Source organism: Hypomesus nipponensis, chromosome 22 (assembly GCF_054491055.1).
Source record: "Hypomesus nipponensis isolate SF chromosome 22, ASM5449105v1, whole genome shotgun sequence".
NCBI classification, from domain to species: domain Eukaryota; kingdom Metazoa; phylum Chordata; class Actinopteri; order Osmeriformes; family Osmeridae; genus Hypomesus; species Hypomesus nipponensis.
The window spans coordinates 19,749,897-19,775,187 of record NC_140382.1 but is presented as its reverse complement, the minus strand read 5'-3'; the positions used below and the strand labels follow the sequence as shown (position 1 = coordinate 19,775,187).

Here is a 25,291-nt window from a genome sequence, read left to right as displayed (position 1 = left end):
TGATCCTGTCAGAGATGGTACAGCCCACACATCCTTCACTCAAGTATAAATACAGATACTCATGTTTAAAAAAAACTCTGGTAAAAGTTAAAGTACTGACTACACTTTTTCACTCAAGTTAAAGTAAAGAAGTGTGGGCTCTGACATATACTATAAAAGGTAGCCACCTGTCTTAGTGTCATGCAGGTAACTGGAAATCACATCATATTAAAACTTTAACACAAAATACACTGTATTAAAATACACTCAGCACATTTGGCAGGAGTCCTATTAGACTGCGACCATTTTGAACATCTCCCTCATATATGGCCATGGGGATCAGGAATGTCTCTGTTCTCAGTCCTGAAGACATCCCTAACTCCCTCTGTCTCATCCATAACATACTTGCATACATATTATTCTGCCTTTTGAAACTTGTATTCCACACACACAGTAAAAGGAGATGAGAGGAGGGACAAGGAAGAGGAGAACAGAGAAGCCTAGTACAGAGTAAAGCAGAGTACTATAGAGTACAGTAGAATCCGCATCAAGTACGATACATCAATGATGCAAACCTATTTTAGAGCAAATATTTTTCCAAACTTTCATAAATTATTCTTAAATATTTTTTCCAACCTTTCCAGACTTTTACGGAAAATTTTTTTGCAACCTTTAAAACCTTTTTTAGAAAATATTTTTAAAACATATAGATATTTTTTCATCTTTTCGAAATTTCAGATTAAGATGTAAAAGTTGACAGAAAAATAAATGGTGAAGTAAAGTACAGATACCAGAAAAATCTTCCCACACAGAAAAAGTACTTCCCATCTCTGAAAATACATCACCTGAAAATACATCCCACTGAGTAGCCCTTCACTGCACGGCTGATATCCGGTCACGTGTTTGGTGACAAGCATGGCCATCAAACTGAATCCACTTCCGTATTATTGTGAAGAGAGAACGCCCCGTTTGGAATCCAGGAATGAATCTACTCAGGTAATTTCACGTCCCATACAAGACAAACGACATCATACAGTGCTCTGACATCTTCCGTATTTGTCGGTAGTACTCAGGAGATAATACAATACTCGTGTAGCTAACCATATGAACATACAGTACGTTCTTTACGAATGGTAGCAAAGATAGAGGATTTGCTGGTGTGCTACTCTGTAGTGGTAGCGTTAAATGAAATGGGCGGATTAGCGTTGTCTATCGTTTTTCTTTTCACTGCTTCAGTGTTGTCTCATCTAAATTAATATAAACATTATGTACGTGCTTTGGGGGGTTTTAACGTCATTGATTACAGACAGGTAAGCACTTGCACTTATTAACGAAGCACCAATCTGACGTTGAAGCTGTAAAGCCTTTTACTCCTGACAGCCCCCTGGGAGTGTTGGATGCCCCACACACGCACGCACACACACGCACATCACAATGTAGCGGTCTCTTGGCTTTGCTTAACCACTCACGCGCCAAAACAGACACAGAAAGCCATCTGCTACTAATCAGTCTCTCCTGGCAGCTGTCTAACCATTTCTTACTTAAAAATATATTGAACATTTCAGCTGTGGTCACTGGATTTGATTTTTTCTGAAAGAGAGGCTGTGCAAGTTTTCGACGCTCCATCCCCGCTTTCAGTTTCACCTTCCGGCTATTTAAATACAGCCGTGTTGCAAATGCGTTGGAGTGGATTGGCGATAAGGAAGGCAGGGAGGCCAGTTGGGAAGCGCTTTAAAAGGGATTACAGGCTTGTGACAGTCGTTTTTTCAAACACGCTCCGCTTACGACACACTAACACCCTTTCTCCCTTTACCCCCCCCCCCCTCTCTCTCTCCACTTCCCTCCCATCTTTTAAACACAATTCGACAACCTGACCACAGACAATCCACGTCATGGAGCCCAGCTTGTCTTCCGTGGAAATACTAATATCTCTCATTTGTTTTGCTTTCTTCCTCACCCTCCTGTCTCTCCCTCCTGTCTCTTCTCCAGGATCCTAGTCAGTGTTGACAGGCGGAGGCAGGACAGCCTTGCTCTCGCCTAACCCCCCCCCCCCTCCTCCTCCTCTCTCTCTGTCTGTCTCCCCCACCATACCTCTCTTTCCTCCACCTCTCCTGTTCCCCTGCACCATGCTGTGCTGGGGAAGCAGCGCTGAAGGCCAGCTGGGCGTGGGGGTGGCTGAGGCGCTGGAGCCCCAGAGCACCCCGGCGCTGAGCGGACGCAGCCCCAGCCAGGTGGCGTGCGGCGGGCAGCACTCCCTCTTCCTGCTGGCTGATGGGAGTGTGTACTCCTGTGGGTCCAACAGCAGCGGCCAGCTGGGCCACGACCAGGCCGGGGACTCCCCAGGTGAGCGGCCAATCACAGAGGGGTGCCCGTTGCAAGGTAGCCCTTCTCAAACGAGTTTATAAACAATGGATTGAGTTTGGTTTGCTAAACAGGGATTCCCAGTGAATGTGATAATTTGCAAACAGTTTGTAGAATGTCCTTGTGACGTTAAATCTCTTCAGAACGCAAACAGAACACAACATCAGCTAGCATGATTCTGTTATTAAACTGCCCATAAGCAGGCAGTCTGTCAGAACAGACCCTGCTGGTGTCGTTTTAGAGTTTTACCTGAATGGATTCTTGGACTAATCCTGGAGGTTGTACTTGATCTTACAAGGTCTATTTCTGGGAGTCCGAGGGACACATGCTAGCTAATGAGCTTTCAGTCACTAACAATCTGCTTCTATTGTGTGAGTGTGTGTGTGTGTGTGTGTGTGTGTGTGAGAGTGTGTGTGTGTGTGTGTGTGTGTGTGTGTGTGAAATACATTTTTTTTCCTCTCACTTTCTACGTTGAGACACCTCATTTCATTAATGACTTCATAGTTGGAAACACACACACACACACACACGCACACACACACACGCACACACACGCACACACACACACACACACAGCGTAGCTGCAAGCTGTATGTGGCTTTAAAACTACTATCCCAGGTTACGCCTCATTCAGGCTACCTTTTCAAAGCAGTTCGATCAACAGTGAGGCCAACGTAGGTCAAACTAGATGATGATTTGGAACAAAATTTAAAAAAGAACCATCTCTGTAACAGGTACTTGGTGAATGTGTGTGTTCCCAGAGAGAGGGGAACTGGGAACCAGACTGTGGTGAAGCTAAGGAGAGTTCCCACAGAGGGCTTTTCCAAAAAGCACAAGGCTGCTGAATGCTCAGAGTAAACAGGGTAGCCATGGTGATGGCTTGGCCTTCAACGATGACATCACAGTTGTTTTTAGTGTTCGTGAACAGATAATGTGATACATGCTGGAAGCACGACCAGCCCTTTTAGCCCAGTGTGAAGCAGATCACATGTTCCTAGTAACCCGTGCTGACTGTGTGAAGTGGTCCAGCTCCCGAGATGATGGTTGAATACATGAAGGTCAAGACAACAACTTAATCTCAAATTCAGATGGGTAAACACCAGCATTGCAACTATCACCCATTGGAACTGAACCCTAATTGAGCTTAAAGCTCATGTTTGCATAATGTGTCTCCTTAAAACAAACACATATATACAAAAGATTGTAAAAGTGATTACACAATTAGTTATAAATAAATATATTTATTACCGTGACATTTTACATTATGACAAGTATTTATGTAAAAAATAGTGCCGTCAGTTAAACGCGTTATTAACGGCGTTAACGCAACCCCATTTTAACGGCCAACATTTTTTTATCGCAAGATTAACGTTTTTTTGGGCCCACTTGATGGCAAATGTGCGATTAATACAGAGTTATATGACATTAATGCGATTAAATATTTGAATCGTTTGACAGCACTAGTAAAAAATGTGGCGGACAGTGCCCTCTCACCGTGGGCCTTCAGTTTCCAAAATCCACCAACAGGCGCAAGCACCCCGGCCGAAAACAAAAATAGAAGAGCCAAACTGCCAACTCTATAGGCTACAACTAGCTACACTCAAAACTAGGTTTCATTAGAATGATAGTGAAGGCATGAAGCCAGGGGCGCCATATGGGGGGGGGGGGGGGGGGGGGGGGGGGGGGGGGGGGGGGGGGGGGTTATTACGATTCCGAGGGCCCCTGACTGACTGGGGCCCCCCAAAATTGAAAAACGAATAGAAATTATGAACTGTTTTTTTTTTTTCCATGGGGCCCAAAATTCAAGGCGGCACCCCTGCATGAAGCTACAACAAAGTAACAAAACGTTACTGAAAAGATTTCAAACCAAGACTCACTCATTTGAAGATGAAGTTCAGTGCTGTTCCATGTCCTTCTCTGAGTTGAATAGCAATCAGTCCCAGCAAAAAACTTGTTTAACTCTGTTCTAGTTAGCTGTTAGCCATTTGAAGCGGCCGTAATTAGCCTCACCAAAATGCCTTGTGAATCCTTTGCCTGGTTGATGGAGTCCCAAGTTTGGTTTTCGTCTCCCCCTGTTAACAATTTCTCAGCTAAATTTCTCAGAGCAGATGGTACACTTATAGCCTGGCTGCCAGCCCAACTTCTCCCCGCCCACAAAAAAATTTGGTCGGGTAGTTGGGTCTGGAGGTAGCCTGGCTGCCAGCCCAACTTCTCGGGTTTGGTTGTAGGTCTATCCAATTGAGCGAAGAGGGATTTGTTTTCCAGGCTCGTTTGAAACACGCCCTCTAGTCAAAGTGCAACGGAGAGTTCTCAGACTCATATTCTGACTAGAATTAGGAGTATGACAACGTCAGGCTAGTAGCCTACACTTAACAAACTACTGACAAAATCAGTTTCCGTTGCCGTCTCTACAACATCTCCATCAGCCATTGTTTTTTTAAATGACGGTAACCTGCTTGCTAACAACTTAGCTGCCAATCAGAGGCCAATCAGTGATTGGTAACGTCACAAAAGAGCCCTTGGGTTCGATTTGTTTTCAACAAACAACATATTACGTTGCTCTGATCTGATAGCTATCCGCTACACAGAATATCCAGCATACCCGTATGTCATACCCCTGTCACTCTTGTCACAAGGGTACTCTGTTAAGCGAATCCCCTGTGCAGAGTGAGACCAACCAGACACTGCTATAATCGTCAGCCATCAGGTGTCGCTGTTAGCCTCCACAGTTTACTCAAACAGTTAATGCAAAAATGTAAATAATTGAATTAGAAATATAATAAATAACTTAACTAGTAATACAGTTCACGATAAAAAAAAAAAGTTTATCTATTGGAAGCATGCATTGATGTATCCAATCTACTAGGGTATTCAGAGAGAATAGCAGGGGGGTAGCCAAAAAAATATTTTTGGGTAGGCCTAGAAAAATATGGATAGGCATCTTTTCAGTTTTTTTTTTACTCATTTACTTTGCGATGTGCACCCGGTGCATAATTTTTCGGAGATATTTTCGTATTTCGATTTTCGTACCCGTGGTTTCGCCCCTGCCCTGAAGGCCCCAACAGACCCTACTTAGACCGGTTGACCCTAAACTTTTTTCTGCGTCATTTTTCCTTTCTTTAATGTGGGGCCGGGTCGGTCTGTAACAGAAAATTACATGGGCCGGAGTGACTACCAGTATTATTGTGGAGATTTATTATGATTTTAAATGTATTTATGATGCTAGATTAGTTTATTATTTTGTTATGCATCGTATCCGTTCATATCAAGAGATAAATAGCCTATTAAAAGAGCATTATTACTATCGTAATGACCTTTCTTTATATTCATTACTATTGAAATCAAAACATTTACTTACTAATGCACTTTTTATTCTATTTATAAAAAAATAATCTGGTATTGTTCAGAGGGCCAGTCCAAATGTGTGGGCGAGCCATATTTGGCCCGTGGGCCGAAGTTTGGGGACCCCTGACTGAGACAGACACTGTCCTCCCCCCTCTCCCCCCCCCCCCCCCTTCAGAGCTGGTCAGGTCTCTGGAAGGCCAGAAGGTGGTCCGGGTGGCATGTGGGCAGGCCCATTCGGTGGCTCTGAGCGAGCAGGGCCAGGTGTTCGTGTGGGGGGCCGGAGAGGGGGGCCAGCTGGGCCTGGGGCTCCCTGAGGAGGCTGTCAGTGTGCCCAGGTGAGTGTAACCAGAGTCTCACCTGTTACCCTCCTGCAGGGTGAGGAGAGGTGCAGGGGGGTGTAGAGCATTTAACTGCTGATCAAGAGGTTAAAGGTTCAAATCCCCCTGGTACATTACTTTGGATAAAAGCGTATGCTAAACAAATACATTACTGTAACATGAAAAACTGTTCAATGTTACAGATCCATCTGAAGTTGTGTTCATAAGCCTGGGGTATGTATGAATGTTGTTTGGGTTGTAAATAACTTGGGTATTCTGTTTGTGCTCAGACTGCTTAAGAAGCTTAGTGAGCACCACATCTCTCAGGTTGTCTGTGGAAACCAGCACTGCATAGCCCTGTCCACAGGTAAGGAGACAAATCTTTCTCTCTCTCTATCTCTCGCTCTCTCGCTCTATCTCACTCGTTCTCCCCCCCCCCCCAGACTGCCAGCTGTTCACCTGGGGGGAGAACGGTCGGGGTCAGCTGGGTCTGGGCAGGGGGGCTCCCAGCTCGCTGACCCCCCAGCCCCTCACCTCCCTGTGTGGGATCCCTCTGGCCCAGGTCAGTGCTGGGGGGCAGCACAGCCTGGCTCTGTCCCTGTCTGGGGCTGTGTTCGGCTGGGGCAGCAACCAGGCCGGTCAGCTGGGCCTCAACGACCAGCAGGGTAACAATAATCACAACAAGAAGATTCATAATCACTACAATAAGAACTATAACCATAGCAATAATAACTGTGTGTGTGGTGTGTGGTGTGTGGTGTGTGTGTGAACACTGCAGACCGTGCCGTACCTTGTCATGTCAAGTTCCTCCGCTCTCAGAAGGTGGTTTACATCAGCTGTGGAGAGGACCACACCGCCACTCTCACCAAGGTAACACACACACACACTCACACTCACACTCACACACACTCAGACACACACACACACACACCTGTACCTCTCCCCCATTCCCCTCTCTGCACCTCTCCCCCTCTCTCAGGATGGGGGGATCTTTACGTTTGGGGATGGCTCTAGTGGTCAGCTGGGCCATGACTCCACCCACAGTGAGACACTGCCCCGGCGGGTGGTGGAGCTGATGGGGAGCGAGGTCTCTCAGATCTCCTGTGGCAGGTACACACACACACACACATCTGACAGTCAATACACCCACCTGCAGACCCACCTGTACACCACCTGCAGACCCACCTGCAGACCCACCTGTCTCCCCCTCCTCCCCCTCTCCTCAGACATCACACCCTGGCGTTTGTTCCATCCTCTGGGGTCGTTTACGCGTTTGGCTGCAACTCTCAGGGTCAGCTGGGCACAGGCACCAGGGACACCGCCAGGAGCCCACTTCCTGTCAAAAACACCAAGGCCCTCCAGACAGGAGGTCCTCATGTGTCAGGTAAAACAGCAACGCATCACAGGCTGAACATGTGAATCTAAATCTGGTTCAATACCAAGCAGGTTTACACACACAAGGAGTTTGCTTTGGTAAATCTAACAGCCTCACAGCCTTTCTAGCCTCTAACAGCCTCACAGCCTTTCTGACCTCTAACAGCCTCACAGCCTTTCTGACCTCTAACAGCCTCACAGCCTTTCTGACCTCTAACAGCCTCACAGCCTTTCTAGGCTCTAACAGCCTCACAGCCTTTCTAGCCTTCTGACAGCCTCACAGCCTTTCTAACCTCAGTCAGTCGCTGCGCTTCATGTTCCTTCTTTGTTGCGACTCCTTCCGGCCTGCCTTGTCCAGAAAAGACATCTTATCACTCTCCTAGGTCTCCGGCCGTTTGCAGTCTCCAGGATCCACAGTGGAGGAGACCACAACTTCTTACTCTTCTCTGATGAGGAGGTAAACTTCATGAATTATTCAGGATGTACTCTCTGATGAGACTGATGTTGGAAGAGGATGACAAAATTTGTCTGGACTGTCACACTGATTTGTTGTTGTTCACCACTAGATGGCGCTGGTGCTTTATTTGAGCTGGTTCTGGTGTGCTGACTTTGGGCTGCACACAGGTTCACCTGGCACGTTTCTCAGATACTCAGAGATGCAGAACTCCTTGCAGCAAAGTGTCATGTCACTCAGAGACCCTCCCCAGCTGGTCTGCCTCCCCTCCCCAGCTGGTCTGCCTCCCCTCCCCTCCCCAGCTGGTCTGCCTCCCCTCCCCTCCCCAGCTGGTCTGCCTCCCCTCCCCTCCCCAGCTGGTCTGCCTCCCCTCCCCTCCCCAGCTGGTCTGCCTCCCCTCCCCTCCCCAGCTGGTCTGCCTCCCCTCCCCTCCCCAGCTGGTCTGCCTCCCCTCCCCAGCTGGTCTGCCTCCCCTCCCCTCCTCAGCAAGTCTGCCAACCCTCCCCGACAGGTCTGGATGTGATGAAGGATGTTTGCCGATTTAGATCTGGCAGGATTTCCTGCAGGCAGGGCAGGAATGTATCTCCACAACAAAGAGAGCTGGCTTCAGTCCTGGAGGTTTTAGTTTGATCTGCAACTCTGAGCAGAGTTGCTTTCCCTATGGTGGAAGCACCACTAACCCTAACCCCACGAACATGTGGGACAAGGCTGTGTCTTAGTCATCTCTGCCCTCCTCTCTCCACCTCAGCAGAGTCCCTCTCCTCCAGAAGACTTCAGGGTGTTTAACAGCAGTAAAAGTATCTCCCTGATAAATGACGAGAACTTGAATTTGTGGAGGATGAAACTGATCGACAACACAGATTCTAGCACCACCAAGTAAGCAAAATACACAATTTAACCCTGCTTCTGTTTTAAACAAGGGTGTAATATGGTGGACCAGAGAATCTTGAAGTATGATGGGATGTGAGATTTATGTGGCTTTGGTAATAATTTTGTCTTTTAACCATATTTGTTAAGAGTTTAAAAGCAACACGGTTTGTACATACTGTAGTTTGATATTTTCCCGTCTCTCTGTGTTACAGTGACATCATCCATCACCTGTCCTCAACCGCCTGTTGGAACGCCAGCTTCCTGGACCAGAGGTGACCTTTGACCTCAACTCGTCTCTCTTGTAGTTACCCTCCTTCCCTACTCTCCTCCCCCCTATCCTCCCCGCTGCTCTCATCCTCCCTCCCTCTCCTTCCTCCTTTCTTATCCTCCTCTCTCATCCTCTCCTTTCCTCCTCTCTCATCCTTCCTTTCCTCCTCCCTCATCCTCCCTTTCTTCCTCTCGTCCTCCCCTCTCATGCTCTCCTCCCTGCTCTGTGTGTGTCCTGATCCACTAAGGCCCGCCCCCTGCCCCCTGGCACCGCCCCCTGCTGAACCCGTCATACAGAAATAGATCTATAGGTTTCTCTCCATCTCTCCCTCTCTGTCTTTTTTTCTCTGTCCCCCTTTCCCATATCTTTCTCTCGCTGTCTTTCCCCCTGTATCTCTCTCTCTCCTTCTCACTCCATTACCCCCTTACTTTTACAACTAAGTCCATAATATATTTTCAAACTGATGCCATGAAAGTGCCAAAGATTCAACCGTTTAGTGACAGATGTGAAGGTTTAGTTGTGTCACCACAGCAGCATTTAGCTGTGTCATCACAGCCGCATTTAGCTGTGTCACCATAGCAGCATTTAGCTGTGTCACCACAGCAGCATTTAGCTGTGTCACCATAGCAGCATTTAGTTGTGTCACCATAGCAGCATTTAGCTGTGTCACCATAGCAGCATTTAGCTGTGTCACCACAGCAGCATTTAGCTGTGTCACCACAGCAGCATTTAGCTGTGTCATCACAGCAGCATTTAGCTGTGTCACCATAGCAGCATTTAGCTGTGTCACCATAGCAGCATTTAGCTGTGTCACCACAGCAGCATTTAGCCGTGTCACCACAGCAGTGATTTTGCTGTGTCACAGTGATCACAGCAGTGTTTAGCTGTGTCACAGTGATAACAGCAGAACCTACATTTACATTTAGTCATTTAGCAGACGCTCTTAGCCAGAGAGCAGAGCCCGGCAAGTAGGTTGAACTGCCTTGCCCAAGGACACAACGTCATTCGGGAATCTAACCAGCAACCTTTTGATTAATAGCCCGATTTCCTAACCGCTCAGCCGTCTGACTCCCTAACAGGAGGTTACACTCTCTCTTGTCTCTCTCAGTGTAACCTCCCCTCTTGTCTCTCTCATCTCAGTGTAACCTCTCTTGCCTCTCTCAGTGACGACGGACATTTTAAGACCAATCCAAAGACTCCTGGCATCGACCTGAAATCAGTCAGACTGCTGTTCCACACGCTCAGCCAGCCAGCTTCCTGCAGGCTCCTAGAGCAGGTAACGGGCAGAGTCTTTTTAAACATGAGTATCTGTACTTCTACTTGAGGGAAGGATGTTTGTACTTTAGCCATCTCTGACAGGGTCACACGGGGGTCACATGAGGTCAAATACAGCTTAGAAAGGCTGTAAGGGAAAGCGACTCTGGGAAAAGCATGTCCAGTACCTGGATGATGTAGCTAGCTCACTCTCTAAGCCCCTCCCCCCCAGGGTGGTGTAGCTAGCTCACTCTCTAAGCCCCTCCCCCCCAGGGTGGTGTAGCTAGCTCACTCTCTAAGCCCCTCCCCCCCAGGGTGGTGTAGCTAGCTCACTCTCTATGCCCCTCCCCCCCAGGGTGGTGTAGCTAGCTCACTCTCTAAGCCCCTCCCCCCCAGGGTGGTGTAGCTAGCTCACTCTCTATGCCCCTCCCCCCAGGGTGGTGTAGCTAGCTCACTCTCTATGCCCCTCCCCCCAGGGTGGTGTAGCTAGCTCACTCTATGCCCCTCCCCCCAGGGTGGTGTAGCTAGCTCACTCTCTAAGCCCCTCCCCCCCAGGGTGGTGTAGCTAGCTCACTCTCTATGCCCCTCCCCCCCAGGGTGGTGTAGCTAGCTCACTCTCTAAGCCCCTCCCCCCAGGGTGGTGTAGCTAGCTCACTCTCTAAGCCCCTCCCCCCCAGGGTGGTGTAGCTAGCTCACTCTCTAAGCCCCTCCCCCCCAGGGTGGTGTAGCTAGCTCACTCTATGCCCCTCCCCCCCAGGGTGGTGTAGCTAGCTCACTCTCTAAGCCCCTCTCCCCCCAGGGTGGTGTAGCTAGCTCACTCTCTATGCCCCTCCCCCCCAGGGTGGTGTAGCTAGCTCACTCTCTATGCCCCTCCCCCCCAGGGTGGTGTAGCTAGCTCACTCTATGCCCCTCCCCCCCAGGGTGGTGTAGCTAGCTCACTCTCTAAGCCCCTCCCCCCCAGGGTGGTGTAGCTAGCTCACTCTATGCCCCTCCCCCCCAGGGTGGTGTAGCTAGCTCACTCTATGCCCCTCCCCCCCAGGCCACCAGGAGTTTTGAGAGCGTGCTGATCCCCCAGCTGCCCTGCTCTCCTCCGGATGTGGAGGCTATGAGGATCTACCTGATCCTGTGTGAGTGCCCCGCCCTGCAGGAGCCCCAACACTACCTCTCCCTCACCGTGCCCCTGGCCTCCGCCATTCTGCGCCTGGACCCCAACCCCAGCAAGGTCTTGGGTACGAACACACACACACAACCCCAGCAAGGTCCTGGGTATGAACACACACACATGCAGACACACAAGCTCAAACACAGACTCACATGATGGTCCATGTGCTGAACCAGATGTGTTTGTTTAGACACAGTTTTATCTGCTGTAGATAACTGGTGTGTGCTGTCTCTGTAGATAACTGTGTGTGCTGTCTCTGTAGATAACTGGTGTGTGCTGTCTCTGTAGATAACTGTGTGTGCTGTCTCTGTAGATAACTGGTGTGTGCTGTCTCTGTAGATAACTGTGTGTGCTGTCTCTGTAGATAACTGGTGGTGTGTGCTGTCTCTGTAGATAACTGGTGTGTGCTGTCTCTGTAGATAACTGGTGTGTGCTGTCTCTGTAGATAACTGGTGGTGTGTGCTGGAGGCTGCGGTGTTCTCCAGACTGGTGGACATGTATAAGAGCACCGTGGTGTTCCTGCTGACGGGCCGCACCAGCCTGGTCCCCGTCTACCTGGAGAACCACATCAGAGCCACCCTCAGGCTGCTGGAGAAGCTGCACAAGGTACCTGGCCCTGACCCCTGACCTGAGATCTGACCCTAACACCTGGCCCTGACCCTAACACCTGGCCCTGACCCCTGACCTGAGATCTGACCCTAACACCTGGCCCTGACCCCTGACCTGAGATCTGACCCTAACACCTGGCCCTGACCCCTGACCTGAGATCTGACCCTAACACCTGGCCCTGACCCCTGACCTGAGATCTGGCCCTGACCTTAGATCCAACCCTATGTTGATGTTGTGTGCAGGTGAACCTGAAAGCCAGGCATGTGGAGCACAGCAGCTTCTACATCCCTCACATCAGCAGCCTGGTGGACATCCAGGAGGACTACCTCCAGTGGTTCCTGAGCAAAGCTGAGATTGTACGCTGCTAAATCTCCTACATGTCCTACACTTCCTACACCTCCTACACGTCCTACACGTCCTACACCTCCTACATGTCCTACATCTCTCATCCCTCTCCATCTCTCTCCATCTCTCTCCAGGGATGATCTTAAAGGTTGTAGTTGTGGCGTCTGTGGTTATGTAGTGTGTGTGCGTTGTTCAAATCAGACACCCTCTAAATAACACAATGTTATGCATGCCTATATATGAATGTACTGTAAATGTATTGATAATAACAGTCATGTTGATTTCCTTTCATTTATGTTGTACTTTTTTTCCCTCCAGAAAATGAGAGTACCTCCTGTTCAGGTATGAACACGTTCATTTAAAAAGATCACGTGCTGAGCTGGTGTCTGCTGTTACATGTTATACAGATCTAACACATGGAACTGGATACTCATGTACCCAAAGGCCATCATGCTCTTCACCTCCATCCTTCTCTTTCTCTTCCCCCACCTCCTCTCTCTCCCCTTCCCTCTTTCTTCCTCCTCCTCTCCCTCCTCCCCCATCTCCCCCCTCTAGAGCTCGGTAATGCTGTGTGCCTATCCCTTCATCCTCAACGCCCAGGCCAAGACCACCATGCTGCAGACAGACGCAGAGCTGCAGATGCAGGTATGAGACAGGGACAGAGGCAGACAGGGAGGGACAGAGGCAGGCAGGGAGGGACAGAGGCAGGGAGGGAGGGACAGAGGCAGGGAGGGAGGGACAGAGGCAGGCAGGGAGGGACAGAGGCAGGCAGGGAGGGACAGAGGCAGGGAGGGAGGGACAGAGGCAGACAGGGAGGGACAGAGGCAGGCATGCAGGGACAGAGGCAGACAGGGAGGGACAGAGGCAGGGAGGAAGGGACAGAGGCAGACGGGGAGGGACAGAGGCAGACGGGGAGGGACAGAGGCAGGCAGGGACATAGGCAGGCAGGGAGGGACAGAGGCAGGCAGGGAGGGACAGAGGCAGGCAGGGAGGGACAGAGGCAGGCATGCAGGGACAAAGGCAGACAGGGAGGGACAGAGGCAGGGAGGGAGGGACAGAGGCAGGCAGGGACATAGGCAGGCAGGGAGGGACAGAGGCAGGCAGGGAGGGACAGAGGCAGGGAGGGAGGGAGGGACAGAGGCAGGGAGGGAGGGACAGAGGCAGGGAGGGAGGGACAGAGGCAGACGGGGAGGGACAGAGGCAGGGAGGGAGGGACAGAGGCAGGCAGGGAGGGACAGAGGCAGGCAGGGAGGGACAGAGGCAGGGAGGGAGGGACAGAGGCAAGGAGGGACAGACAGAGGCAGGGAGGGAAGGACAGAGGCAGGGAGGGACAGAGGCAGGCAGGGAGGGACAGAGGCAGGGAGGGAGGGACAGAGGCAGGGAGGGAGGGAGGGACAGACATACAGAGGCAGGGAGGGACAGAGGCAGGCAGGGAGGGACAGAGGCAGGCAGGGAGGGACAGAGGCAGGGAGGGAGGGACAGAGGCAGGGAGGGACAGACAGAGGCAGGGAGGGACATATGTATATATATATATATATATATATATATATGTTATCATTTTATTACAGTATTTAACAATCTTTGTGACTTTCTGCACCACTGTAGGTAGGTAACAAGCTTTGTTTATGAAACATGAACATCCATTTGTATCCTTTATTTGTCTCCCCCCTCCCTCCTCCAGATGGCGGTGAGTGGGGCTAACCTGCACAACGTGTTCATGCTGCTGACGCTGGAGCCGCTGCTGGGCAGAATCCCCTTCCTAGTTCTGCACGTCCGCAGGCAGCACCTGGTGAGCGACGCGCTGCGGGAGCTGTCCGTCTACGCAGACCTCGACCTCAAGAAGCCCCTCAAGGTCAGGGGTCATGGGGGCAGGGGAGAAGGGAGAGGGGTCAGTCTGTGGAGAACCTTCATACAGGTGAACTCATTCTATATCTTCTTTTCTCACCTTCATATATTTTCTTTCTGTCCTCTTTTTCTTCCCATCCTCTCCCTCCCCTCCCTCATTCCTTCCCCTTCTCACTCTTCTTCTCCCTCTCCCTCTCCTTCTTCTCCTTCTCCTTCTCCTTCTCACTCTCCTTCTCCTTCTCCTTCTCACTCTCCTTCTCCTTCTCCCTCCTCTCCCTCTCCCACTCCTTTTCCCTCCCTTCCCTTCCCTCCTCCCCCTCCCCAGGTGATATTTGACGGGGAAGAGGCTGTAGATGCGGGCGGAGTCACTAAGGAGTTCTTCCTCCTGCTGCTGAAGGAGCTTCTGGACCCGCTGTATGGCATGTTCACACACAACGCAGAGTCCAACCTGCTGTGGTTCTCTGACAAGGTGACACACTACTTTGTTTAAATTTATCTCTACCAAAGGCAAGTTTTTTATAACCCATGATTTTCATAATAGTTTCTAATGACATGAAACATGACCGTCCAGTTGGGTGATATCTGGTGTGAGGAGGTGATATCTGGTGTGGAGGGTGTTGAGGTGATATCTGGTGTGAGGAGGTGATATCTGGTGTGGAGGGTGTTGAGGTGATATCTGGTGTGAGGAGGTGATATCTGGTGTGTTGAGGTGATATCTGGTGTGGAGGGTGTTGAGGTGATATCTGGTGTGGAGGGTGTTGAGGTGATATCTGGTGTGGAGGGTGTTGAGGTGATATCTGGTGTGGAGGGTGTTGAGGTGATATCTGGTGTGGAGGGTGTTGAGGTGATATCTGGTGTGAGGAGGTGATATCTGGTGTGAGTAGGTGATATCTGGTGTGGAGGGTGTTGAGGTGATATCTGGTGTGGAGGGTGTTGAGGTGATATCTGGTGTGGAGGGTGTTGAGGTGATATCTGGTGTGAGGAGGTGATATCTGGTGTGGAGGGTGTTGAGGTGATATCTGGTGTGGAGGGTGTTGAGGTGATATCTGGTGTGAGGAGGTGATATCTGGTGTGGAGGGTGTTGAGGTGATATCTGGTGTGGAGGGTGTTGAGGTGATATCTGGTGCGGAGGGTGTTGAGGTGATGCAGAGGTCATGTCGTTAGCCAGTGGCTCTGTGTGTCAGGTGTAAACAGGTGATGTGTTTAGTAGCTACAGCCCCGTCCTGACCCTGGAACAGCTGCGGTGAGGCCCAGCCGAACCAGCATGTTCCCACAGCCTCGCTCCTGTTCCCACAGCCTCGCTCCTGTTCCCACAGCCTCGCTCCTGTTCCCACAGCCTCGCTCCTGTTCCCACAGCCTCGCTCCTGTTCCCACAGCCTTGCTCCTGTTCCCACAGCCTCGCTCCTGTTCCCACAGCCTCGCTCCTGTTCCCTTCTCCTGTTCTGCGGGGACTAAACACCAGGTTGCCAGGTTGTCGTTGAGCACGTTCCTGCAGCGGTCACCTGACCTGCAGAGGAACACCCTGGAAAATTGTGGAACACCCTGGAACATTCTGACACCCACTGTCCTGATGGAAAGACTGGGGAGATTCCGTTTTGTGCTGAAAATAGTGTCTGTACTGTTGGTGCTTAGAGAGTTCCTCAAGATGCTTTGTGCCTCATCTATTTTCTGGTCTCATCCCTCTGGTCTCCCTCCTCTGGTCTCATCCCTCTGGTCTCCCTCCTCTGGTCTCCCTCCTCTGGTCTCCCTCCTCTGGTCTCCCTCCTCTGGTCTCATCCCTCTGGTCTCCCTCCTCTGGTCTCATCCCTCTGGTCTCCCTCCTCTGGTCTCATCCCTCTGGTCTCCCTCCTCTGGTCTCCCTCCTCTGGTCTCATCCCTCTGGTCTCCCTCCTCTGGTCTCCCCCCTCTGGTCTCATCCCTCTGGTCTCCCTCCTCTGGTCTCCCTCCTCTGGTCTCCCTCCTCTGGTCTCCCTCCTCTGGTCTCATCCCTCTGGTCTCCCTCCTCTGGTCTCCCTCCTCTGGTCTCATCCCTCTGGTCTCCCTCCTCTGGTCTCCCTCCTCTGGTCTCATCCCTCTGGTCTCATCCCTCTGGTCTCCCTCCTCTGGTCTCATCCCTCTGGTCTCATCCCTCTGGTCTCCCTCCTCTGGTCTCCCTCCTCTGGTCTCCCTCCTCTGGTCTCCCTCCTCTGGTCTCATCCCTCTGGTCTCATCCCTCTGGTCTCCCTCCTCTGGTCTCATCCCTCTGGTCTCATCCCTCTGGTCTCCCTCCTCTGGTCTCCCTCCTCTGGTCTCCCTCCTCTGGTCTCATCCCTCTGGTCTCCCTCCTATGGTCTCCCTCCTCTGGTCTCCCTCCTCTGGTCTCCCTCCTCTGGTCTCATCCCTCTGGTCTCCCTCCTCTGGTCTCATCCCTCTGGTCTCCCTCCTCTGGTCTCATCCCTCTGGTCTCCCTCCTCTGGTCTCCCCCCTCTGGTCTCCCTCCTCTGGTCTCATCCCTCTGGTCTCCCTCCTCTGGTCTCCCTCCTCTGGTCTCCCTCCTCTGGTCTCCCTCCTCTGGTCTCATCCCTCTGGTCTCCCTCCTCTGGTCTCCCTCCTCTGGTCTCCCTCCTCTGGTCTCCCTCCTCTGGTCTCATCCCTCTGGTCTCCCTCCTCTGGTCTCATCCCTCTGGTCTCCCTCCTCTGGTCTCATCCCTCTGGTCTCCCTCCTCTGGTCTCCCTCCTCTGGTCTCCCTCCTCTGGTCTCCCTCCTCTGGTCTCATCCCTCTGGTCTCCCTCCTCTGGTCTCCCTCCTCTGGTCTCCCTCCTCTGGTCTCCCTCCTCTGGTCTCCCTCCTCTGGTCTCATCCCTCTGGTCTCCCTCCTCTGGTCTCATCCCTCTGGTCTCCCTCCTCTGGTCTCCCTCCTCTGGTCTCATCCCTCTGGTCTCATCCCTCTGGTCTCCCTCCTCTGGTCTCATCCCTCTGGTCTCATCCCTCTGGTCTCCCTCCTCTGGTCTCCCTCCTCTGGTCTCATCCCTCTGGTCTCCCTCCTCTGGTCTCCCTCCTCTGGTCTCCCTCCTCTGGTCTCATCCCTCTGGTCTCATCCCTCTGGTCTCCCTCCTCTGGTCTCCCTCCTCTGGTCTCATCCCTCTGGTCTCCCTCCTCTGGTCTCCCTCCTCTGGTCTCATCCCTCTGGTCTCCCTCCTCTGGTCTCCCTCCTCTGGTCTCCCTCCTCTGGTCTCCCTCCTCTGGTCTCATCCCTCTGGTCTCCCTCCTCTGGTCTCCCTCCTCTGGTCTGATCCCTCTGGTCTCCCTCCTCTGGTCTCCCTCCTCTGGTCTCATCCCTCTGGTCTCATCCCTCTGGTCTCCCTCCTCTGGTCTCATCCCTCTGGTCTCATCCCTCTGGTCTCCCTCCTCTGGTCTCCCTCCTCTGGTCTCCCTCCTCTGGTCTCCCTCCTCTGGTCTCCCTCCTCTGGTCTCATCCCTCTGGTCTCCCTCCTCTGGTCTCCCTCCTCTGGTCTCCCTCCTCTGGTCTCCCTCCTCTGGTCTCCCTCCTCTGGTCTCATCCCTCTGGTCTCCCTCCTCTGGTCTCATCCCTCTGGTCTCCCTCCTCTGGTCTCATCCCTCTGGTCTCCCTCCTCTGGTCTCCCCCCTCTGGTCTCCCTCCTCTGGTCTCCCTCCTCTGGTCTCATCCCTCTGGTCTCCCTCCTCTGGTCTCATCCCTCTGGTCTCCCTCCTCTGGTCTCATCCCTCTGGTCTCCCTCCTCTGGTCTCCCTCCTCTGGTCTCCCTCCTCTGGTCTCCCTCCTCTGGTCTCCCTCCTCTGGTCTCCCTCCTCTGGTCTCATCCCTCTGGTCTCCCTCCTCTGGTCTCCCTCCTCTGGTCTCCCTCCTCTGGTCTCATCCCTCTGGTCTCCCTCCTCTGGTCTCATCCCTCTGGTCTCCCTCCTCTGGTCTCCCTCCTCTGGTCTCCCTCCTCTGGTCTCATCCCTCTGGTCTCCCTCCTCTGGTCTCCCTCCTCTGGTCTCCCAGTGTTTCGTGGAGCACAACTGGTTCCACCTGGTTGGGATCCTGTGTGGTCTGGCCATCTACAACTCCACGGTAGTGGACCTCCACTTCCCCCTGGTCCTGTACAAGCTGCTGCTGGGTGGCGGGCCCTCCCTGGACGACCTGAAGGAGCTCTCTCCCACAGAGGGCAGGTAACAGCTGGAGCCTGCTCACTGTTACTCTGTTACACTGCACGTGGCCACGCACTCACAGTTTTAGCAATTTTCTACATTTTATAATGTATTCATTTAGCAGATTTAATCCAAAGCAAAGGACAAATAGAGCATGGTGAAAGTACAGCAGGAGAGCAAGTGCAGAGTTATAGTGAGGAAGGCACAGTTCAACAACAGCTCAAGTACAAGAAGCAACAGCAAAACAGGAAGTGACACCAGAATAGAAAGTAACACCAGAACAGGAAGTGACACCAGAACAGGAAGTGACACCAGAACAGGAAGTGACACCAGAACAGGAAGCAACACCAGAAGAGGAAGTAACACCAGAAAGGGGGTGGCTGGCAACGACTGTCACCCCTTCCAGCTGTTGCCTGTATGTCAGTCAGGATGGATTGATTTAGCTCTGTTGTCGTTTAGCACACAAGTCAATGTTTTTGTCCTAGAGTAGGTGTTGTCACAGTCACGCTTTCAAGAGAAGCATCTCTCCTCAGCTGAAATCAATGTGGGGTGCTAACCTAAACCTAACCTAAACCTAATTGTTTAATTGAACTGCCTCCAATTCCTATTGAGCCAAAACAAGGCCATGAAATCTCTCTCGACACACTGCTCACCCAAATGACATCATCATTCAGCGCCTAATTCGGTTGTGTAACTACAAAGTCTTATGTATCAGCTGAAGAAAGACTTCCTTTTTTTGGCAGGAAAATGTCGATCAGAATGAGAAGATTAAATGAGCATTTAGCTTAACGCTCAGCCCAGTGTCTAATTGTCTGCATGCAGATGTCCTAAGAGAAGGTGTGTGGAGACCATCGATCTATAAGTGGCTGTCCCACAGGATCACAACTAAGACAAGGAAGCAAAGACACGTCTTTGATGCATCACATCCCTTTAAAGTACCAGAACATTACGCATCACATCCCTTTAAAGTACCAGAACATTACACTGGTATTTTCAGGAACAGACGCCCTGATAAAATCACTGGGACCCCCGGTGACCCACACCCACACCCCCTGGCCACGCCAATGAAACATTCCTGTCACTGGAGGGAACCTTGTGTAAGGAGAGACACTGAAGGTGTGAGGAATCTCTCCTGCTTAGCTGCTGATGCCTAGAATCAACAAGCATCTCGCATCACCCATTAGAGGCTATTATTAGCTTTGAGCTTTAGGGTTAGCTTAGCGCTCAAACTGCCCAGCTCTGGATAAGCATGTGTGCTCCTATATCTAATCCAGGTGGCAGGCACAGCTGGTGGGGCAGGGGGAGCTTAACCACACAGCTCAGCGCTGGAATGTAACGTTTGCTATGTAGCGAGAAGCCGGCCAGGGCGGAGGACCTAAAAATATGAGTGATTGGCGGGAAAGTTGGTAGCCCCCGGGAACATGCTGCTCTGATGAGGTCACTGTGCTTGTGTTCCCCATCCATCATCTCTCACTCATCTTTCCCATCTCTTTCTCTCCCTCTCCTCTCTCCTCCCTCTGTCTCATCTCCCTCTCATCTCCCTCTCATCTCCCTCTCCCTCTCCTCTCTCTCCTCCCTCTCATCTCCCTCTCTCCTCCCTCTCTCATCTCCCTCTCCTCTCTCCCTCTCCTCATCTCTCGCTCTCAGGAGTTTACAGCAGCTTCTGGACCACGAGGGAGATGACATTGAGGAAACATTTTGTCTGAACTTCGCTGTAAGTCCACAACACACCGTGTGTGAGGGAGACTCAAGCCCTTTCCATATTCAGACATTACAAAGGAAAATCACTGACCATCTAGTGTCTTAACTTAGTCATTTATAACTACTGGTTCTGTCAGACTAACCAAAATGCTAGTCCGATACAGACGAGATCTCCTTGTGTGACAAGCACCTGTCTCCATTAGATCACCAGGGAGTACTATGGGGTGACGGAGGTGGTGGAGCTGGTGCCAGGAGGAGAGAGCATCACCGTGGACAAGAACAACAGGTGGGTCACCTTCTCCTAGGTAACCCTCTCCTAGGTAACCCTCTCCTAGGTAACCCTCTCCGAGGTAACCCTCTCCGAGGTAACCCTCTCCTAGGTAACCCTCTCCGAGGTAACAGACACATCACAGACCTGAGCATGCATCAAAACAGATCTAATCTAGATGTTCCACCTCCTAGCCTACCCCAGCTCAGTGTAAATAAAGGATATTTATATCTCAGCCGGGACATTTAGGCCTCAACACTCACAACCGGCACAACCGGTGTCCCACTTGTGTCAGCTGGCGTTGTTCAGACCAGGCCAGATAAGTGGACAGTGTTGAGACATGTCGCCCTGCATAGCACGTCCTCCCTGGCTCAGCAACCAGATGTATTGCAATCTGGCCCCTAGATTACGATACTCTCCAACATGCAGACGTTTGTGCACCAGTCGCTCACCGCTTCCTAAAATAGCAAAACTAAACAGAAACTAATGTGAAACGTTCTGTCCCCCTCCGCCTGTGAGTTAAGCTGGCCCGTCTGCCAGTGTGAGGGGGTGGAAGAGACCAATGAGGTGACAGTGGTGGGGGGAGGAGGGCCTGCCTCTGTGACCCATGTCCTTGTTCCAGCTTCCTTGTTATTCTCCAACCTTCCATCAGGCTGTGGCGCCAAATCCTGAAGCCCAGGCAGGAACAAGGTGGTTTTTGTGTCTAAATATAGAGTTTTCTACAGACCTAGCTGAAATTAAACCACCAGATTGCTTAGATTCATTACCTTTTGTCTTCCAAAGATAACATTCATGTAACCTTTGTAGTTTCCATCTGTGAGGTTCTGTTTGGGGGGAAACACAGCTTAGTGGTTAGAGCACTTGACTGCTGATCTAGAAGTTGTAGGTTTAAATCCCCCTTGTTACTGTAAATCGCTTTGGATATGGTTGTGCTAAGTGTGTGTGTGTGTGTGTGTGTGTGTGTGTGTGTGTGTGTGTGTGTGTGTGTGTGTGTGTGTGTGTGTGTGAGTGAGTGAGTGAGTGAGTGAGTGAGTGAGTGAGTGAGTGAGTGAGTGAGTGAGTGAGAGAGAGAGAGAGGAGAGTGGGTTAAAGTGCAACGTTCTCCGATCCCTGGGGCCACGTGTGTACGTGAATGCTTGCTTGTGCGCGCATGCATGCACACGAGTGTGTGTGTGGTGAAGTGGGCCAGAGTTCAACCCTGCGCTCCGTGGCATTGCGGCCTTCTGGCTTCTACTGTCAGGAAGCAGGGCCGCTGGCCAACTTCAACTACACCCAGAGTTTCGACTTCCCTGTTGATGGAAGCAGCAGTGTTGTCTTGCTGCTCCATTGCTGTCAGCACCCTGGCCAGGGCACATGTCCGCGCTGGCATGAGAGGCTGCCACCTTCCTGTGTTTGTGTGTGTGTGTGTATGCCTAACTGTGTGTGTGTCCTCTCCAGGGAGGAGTTTGTGCAGGCCTACCTGCAGTACGTGTTCTGCTCTGCGGTGGGGGAGCTGTACGCAGCCTTCTCCTCAGGCTTCCTGAAGGTGTGTGGAGGGAAGGTCCTGTCACTGTTCCAGCCCTCAGAGCTCATGGCCATGGTGGTAGGCAACAATGACTACAACTGGGAGGAGATGGAGAAGGTGAGGCTAGCGCTAACAGTTAACACTTTAGAGGGGGTGAGGCTAGCGCTAACGGCTAACACTGTAGAGGGGGTGAGGCTAGCGCTAACGGCTAACACTGTAGAGGGGGTGAGGCTAGCGCTAACGGCTAACACTGTAGAGGGGGTGAGGCTAGCGCTAACGGCTAACACCGTAAAGGGGGTGAGGCTAGCGCTAACGGCAGTGGCGGTCCTTCCTATAGGCGACATAGGCAGCTGCCTAGGGCGGCTTGAAGAGGGGCGGGAATTTCCCAAATGCATCCATTATTAACCCTCCCGCTGGGGTTACTTTTAGATTAAAACTAAAGTAACAAGCCTGCTATGAAAATGTAAGACGTAGAAAGTACAGATATTTGTGAAACAAAAACGTTTCCTGTTTCAGAATGCGGTGTATAAAGGGGAGTACTGCGCCTCTCACCCCACCGTCCGGATGTTCTGGGAGGTCTTCCATGACTTCCCCCTGGAGAAGAAGAAGCAGTTCCTATGTAAGAGCCTTGTGTGCCTGGGGGGTCAGGGCGGAGGGTCAGGGCGGGGGGTCAGGGCGGGGGGTCAGGGCGGGGGCGTCTTTCTGCATTTCAGTCATTTGTAGGTGTTTCTAGTCTCATCAGATCCATCCCTTCCTCCTCTCTCTCTCTCCATCGTGAATATTAGGATCATCTCCTCTCTCCATCGTGAATATTAGGATCATCTCCTCTCTCCATCGTGAATATTAGGATCATCTCCTCTCTCCATCGTGAATATTAGGATCATCTCCTCTCTCCATCGTGAATATTAGGATCATCTCCTCTCTCCATCGTGAATATTAGGATCATCTCCTCTCTCCATCGTGAATATTAGGATCATCTCCTCTCTCCATCGTGAATATTAGGATCATCTCCTCTCTCCATCGTGAATATTAGGATCATCTCCTCTCTCCATCGTGAATATTAGGGTCATCTCCTCTCTCCATCGTGAATATTAGGATCATCTCCTCTCTCCATCGTGAATATTAGGGTCATCTCCTCTCTCCATGGTGAATATTAGGATCATCTCCTCTCTCCATCGTGAATATTAGGGTAATCTCCTCTCTCCATCGTGAATATTAGGGTCATCTCCTCTCTCCATCGTGAATATTAGGGTCATCTCCTCTCTCTACTTCTCAGAGCTCAGTCTAGGAGCACAGACGTCCGACCCTTTGTTGCTGCCACTTTCACTTCACACGTCTCCCTAACTTCTTCTGATGCTTTCACCCCTCTCCTTCTCCTCTTCCTCCCTTCTCTTCCTCCTCCCCCCCAGTGTTCCTGACAGGAAGTGACCGTATCCCCATCCACGGGATGGAGAGCCTTCGTATCATCATCCAGTCCACCTCAGCAGAGGAGGAGTACCTGCCTGTGGCCCACACCTGCTACAACCTGCTGGACATGCCGCGCTACCAGACCAAAGAGACCCTGCGGCACCGCCTCACCCGCGCCGTGGAGCAGTACGAGGGCTTCAGCCTGGTCTGACGGGGACAGTGCCCCCGCAGGGTGGGAGGACGTGTTAACATTCAATGTTGGAGGGGAGGGCAAGCTAAGGCACTTTATTAAAGATAGAGGGATTAGGGAATTATTTTTGTTTTCATAACATTATGTAAAATCTGACATGTGGGAGATTAGCAAAATGAAAATTCATCCAATGAGCACATATACATAACGTTGACCATTACATACCGGCAGATCATTATTTTAATATAATTCACTTTAACTTAGCAATTTCTTCGTTGTAAAGGAGAGAGGGAGGACAGGGGGTTTAAAGTATTTTTTGAATGCATCCAGATTTTGTATTGGATTCATTGAGAGTTTGAATCTACTTTACAAACTTCATGTAAATACTTTGAAAAGTTTTCAATTCAACCTTTTTGTTGTTGTTGCTTTAAAATAATTTATTGAATATTATTATTTTTGTGGCAGGTATATTTTTAGGGGCAGATAATTATTCTAGTGGAATGTAGATAAATTCCTGTTGACAAACATTCTACCCTTAAGTAAAACTACAACCCTGAATTTGGCCCCTGACCCGACTGGGCCAGTCTCCAACTGTGCTAAATACAGCAAGAGCAGCGAGCCGTTTAATCAAGGACCAGATAAGTAAACACAGTTCTAATGTTTAATCCCCAAACCCACGTGCATATCGAGAGATGGACAGAACATCCGAAGCAAACACGGCTGAAACTACATTTAAAAACATTTAATTTTATAAAAACGAAATCGGAAATAATAGTTTTGCATGTCGCCTGTGTGTGCGCGCCTATGTAGGTCACGTAAACGCTTGCTCATCCATTAAATCTAAACAAACACAAACAAATACTAATCCCAATTACTCGGATCCCACGGATCCGGATTGGCAGATTGGTATCAGATAAATGTCCGTCTGTACCACGTGGGTATTAGTGGGTAATGGGTAGGTAGGCCTAATGATTAGTTTTCGAGCTAGCGGATGACTCGTGAGCCGAATAACTAATCTGTTTCTGCGGATACTGTCCCGACCGAACGTTGACTCATTTGTTCAGAGAGATGGGTTTGATTTCCTTGGTTTAATTGGCTATAACGAGAAGATCCGCACAGGACATCTAATTAGCAATAAGGAATTAAGCCAACGCAGCGCCAGACAGTGTTGTCATAACGACATGTCCTGTCCTAAAGGTCATCAGAATGTTGGAAGTTTTCCGCCCACGCGCCAGCAGTGTCTCCATTGTCAAGCTGCCGTGTTTATTCTCATTCCTGTTCAGTCAGTGTATTAAATTAATCCTGATGTTTTTAACAAGTGATTAAGAGGGTTTGTTAGTTTGTAATTGTTTTGATTAACTCAGGCTGGCCCGTAAACATCAACATAGAACGATGTTATCCAACGTCGCGCGGTGTGAAACTGTTTAGATGCACGTGTTTGCGAAGTTCTATTTAGTCATCGAGACCTCGACCGTTCTGATTTTAGTTTTATTTAAGTGGCTGGACAGTGTGCTACTCTGCCTGCCCCCCTACCAGTATTACATCATGAGGAGATAGTTTCATCTTCCTTCTTACCGTGTTGTTCTGCAGCTGGATATGTGGAAGAGATTAATAATCATAAATCCAACCAATCTTGTTTCTTGGTCAATGTATGCAAACTCAAGGGCTTATTAGTGGCTGTAACTGGCTTGTTTTGAGTATATATTTACTTTTGTACCTTTTTAAATGGATGACATTATTTGTCCTTATATTTTTTCCTGAGCAAATAAAATTCAATTTCACCTCATACCACTGTTGTGTTTTAGTGAAATGTGACATTTTTATAAACGTCACTAAAAACAAAAGGTGAATCATGCAACCACCAACACACACCACACCAGTGAAAACC

General features: G+C 50.5%; 1 protein-coding gene across 2 annotated transcripts; it reads left to right on the top strand.

Moving 5' to 3' along the window:
• Positions 1–896: 896 nt before the first annotated feature.
• On the top strand, positions 897–25,189 carry herc3 (HECT and RLD domain containing E3 ubiquitin protein ligase 3). Of its 2 annotated transcripts, none has more exons than XM_084686515.1 (25): positions 897–975; positions 1,969–2,322; positions 5,861–6,020; positions 6,293–6,369; positions 6,446–6,667; positions 6,781–6,872; positions 6,982–7,112; positions 7,229–7,386; positions 7,760–7,833; positions 8,582–8,706; positions 8,913–8,972; positions 10,133–10,244; positions 11,262–11,451; positions 11,830–11,990; positions 12,236–12,349; positions 12,657–12,680; positions 12,894–12,983; positions 14,020–14,190; positions 14,509–14,652; positions 18,188–18,354; positions 19,981–20,047; positions 20,238–20,320; positions 21,740–21,923; positions 22,323–22,425; positions 23,216–25,189. In XM_084686515.1, exons 2-25 carry the CDS (start codon positions 2,106–2,108, stop codon positions 23,422–23,424), a joined length of 3,135 nt encoding a protein of 1,044 aa, XP_084542641.1. In that variant the 5' UTR covers positions 897–975; positions 1,969–2,105; the 3' UTR covers positions 23,425–25,189. The 2 variants fall into 2 exon arrangements, with proteins under 2 accessions (XP_084542641.1, XP_084542640.1); XM_084686514.1 differs by having other exon boundaries at positions 8,579–8,706.
• The last annotated feature ends 102 nt before the right edge of the window (positions 25,190–25,291 follow it).

Excerpts from the sequence above, each read along its gene's own strand:
- herc3 (XM_084686514.1), top strand. The coding sequence starts at position 2,106 with ATGCTGTGCTGGGGAAGCAGCGCTGAAGGCCAGCTGGGCGTGGGGGTG. Across the intron at positions 14,653-18,187 it reads TGCTGTGGTTCTCTGACAAG|TGTTTCGTGGAGCACAACTG; the intron begins GTGACACACTAC and ends CTGGTCTCCCAG. Across the intron at positions 20,321-21,739 it reads ACCGTGGACAAGAACAACAG|GGAGGAGTTTGTGCAGGCCT; the intron begins GTGGGTCACCTT and ends TGTCCTCTCCAG.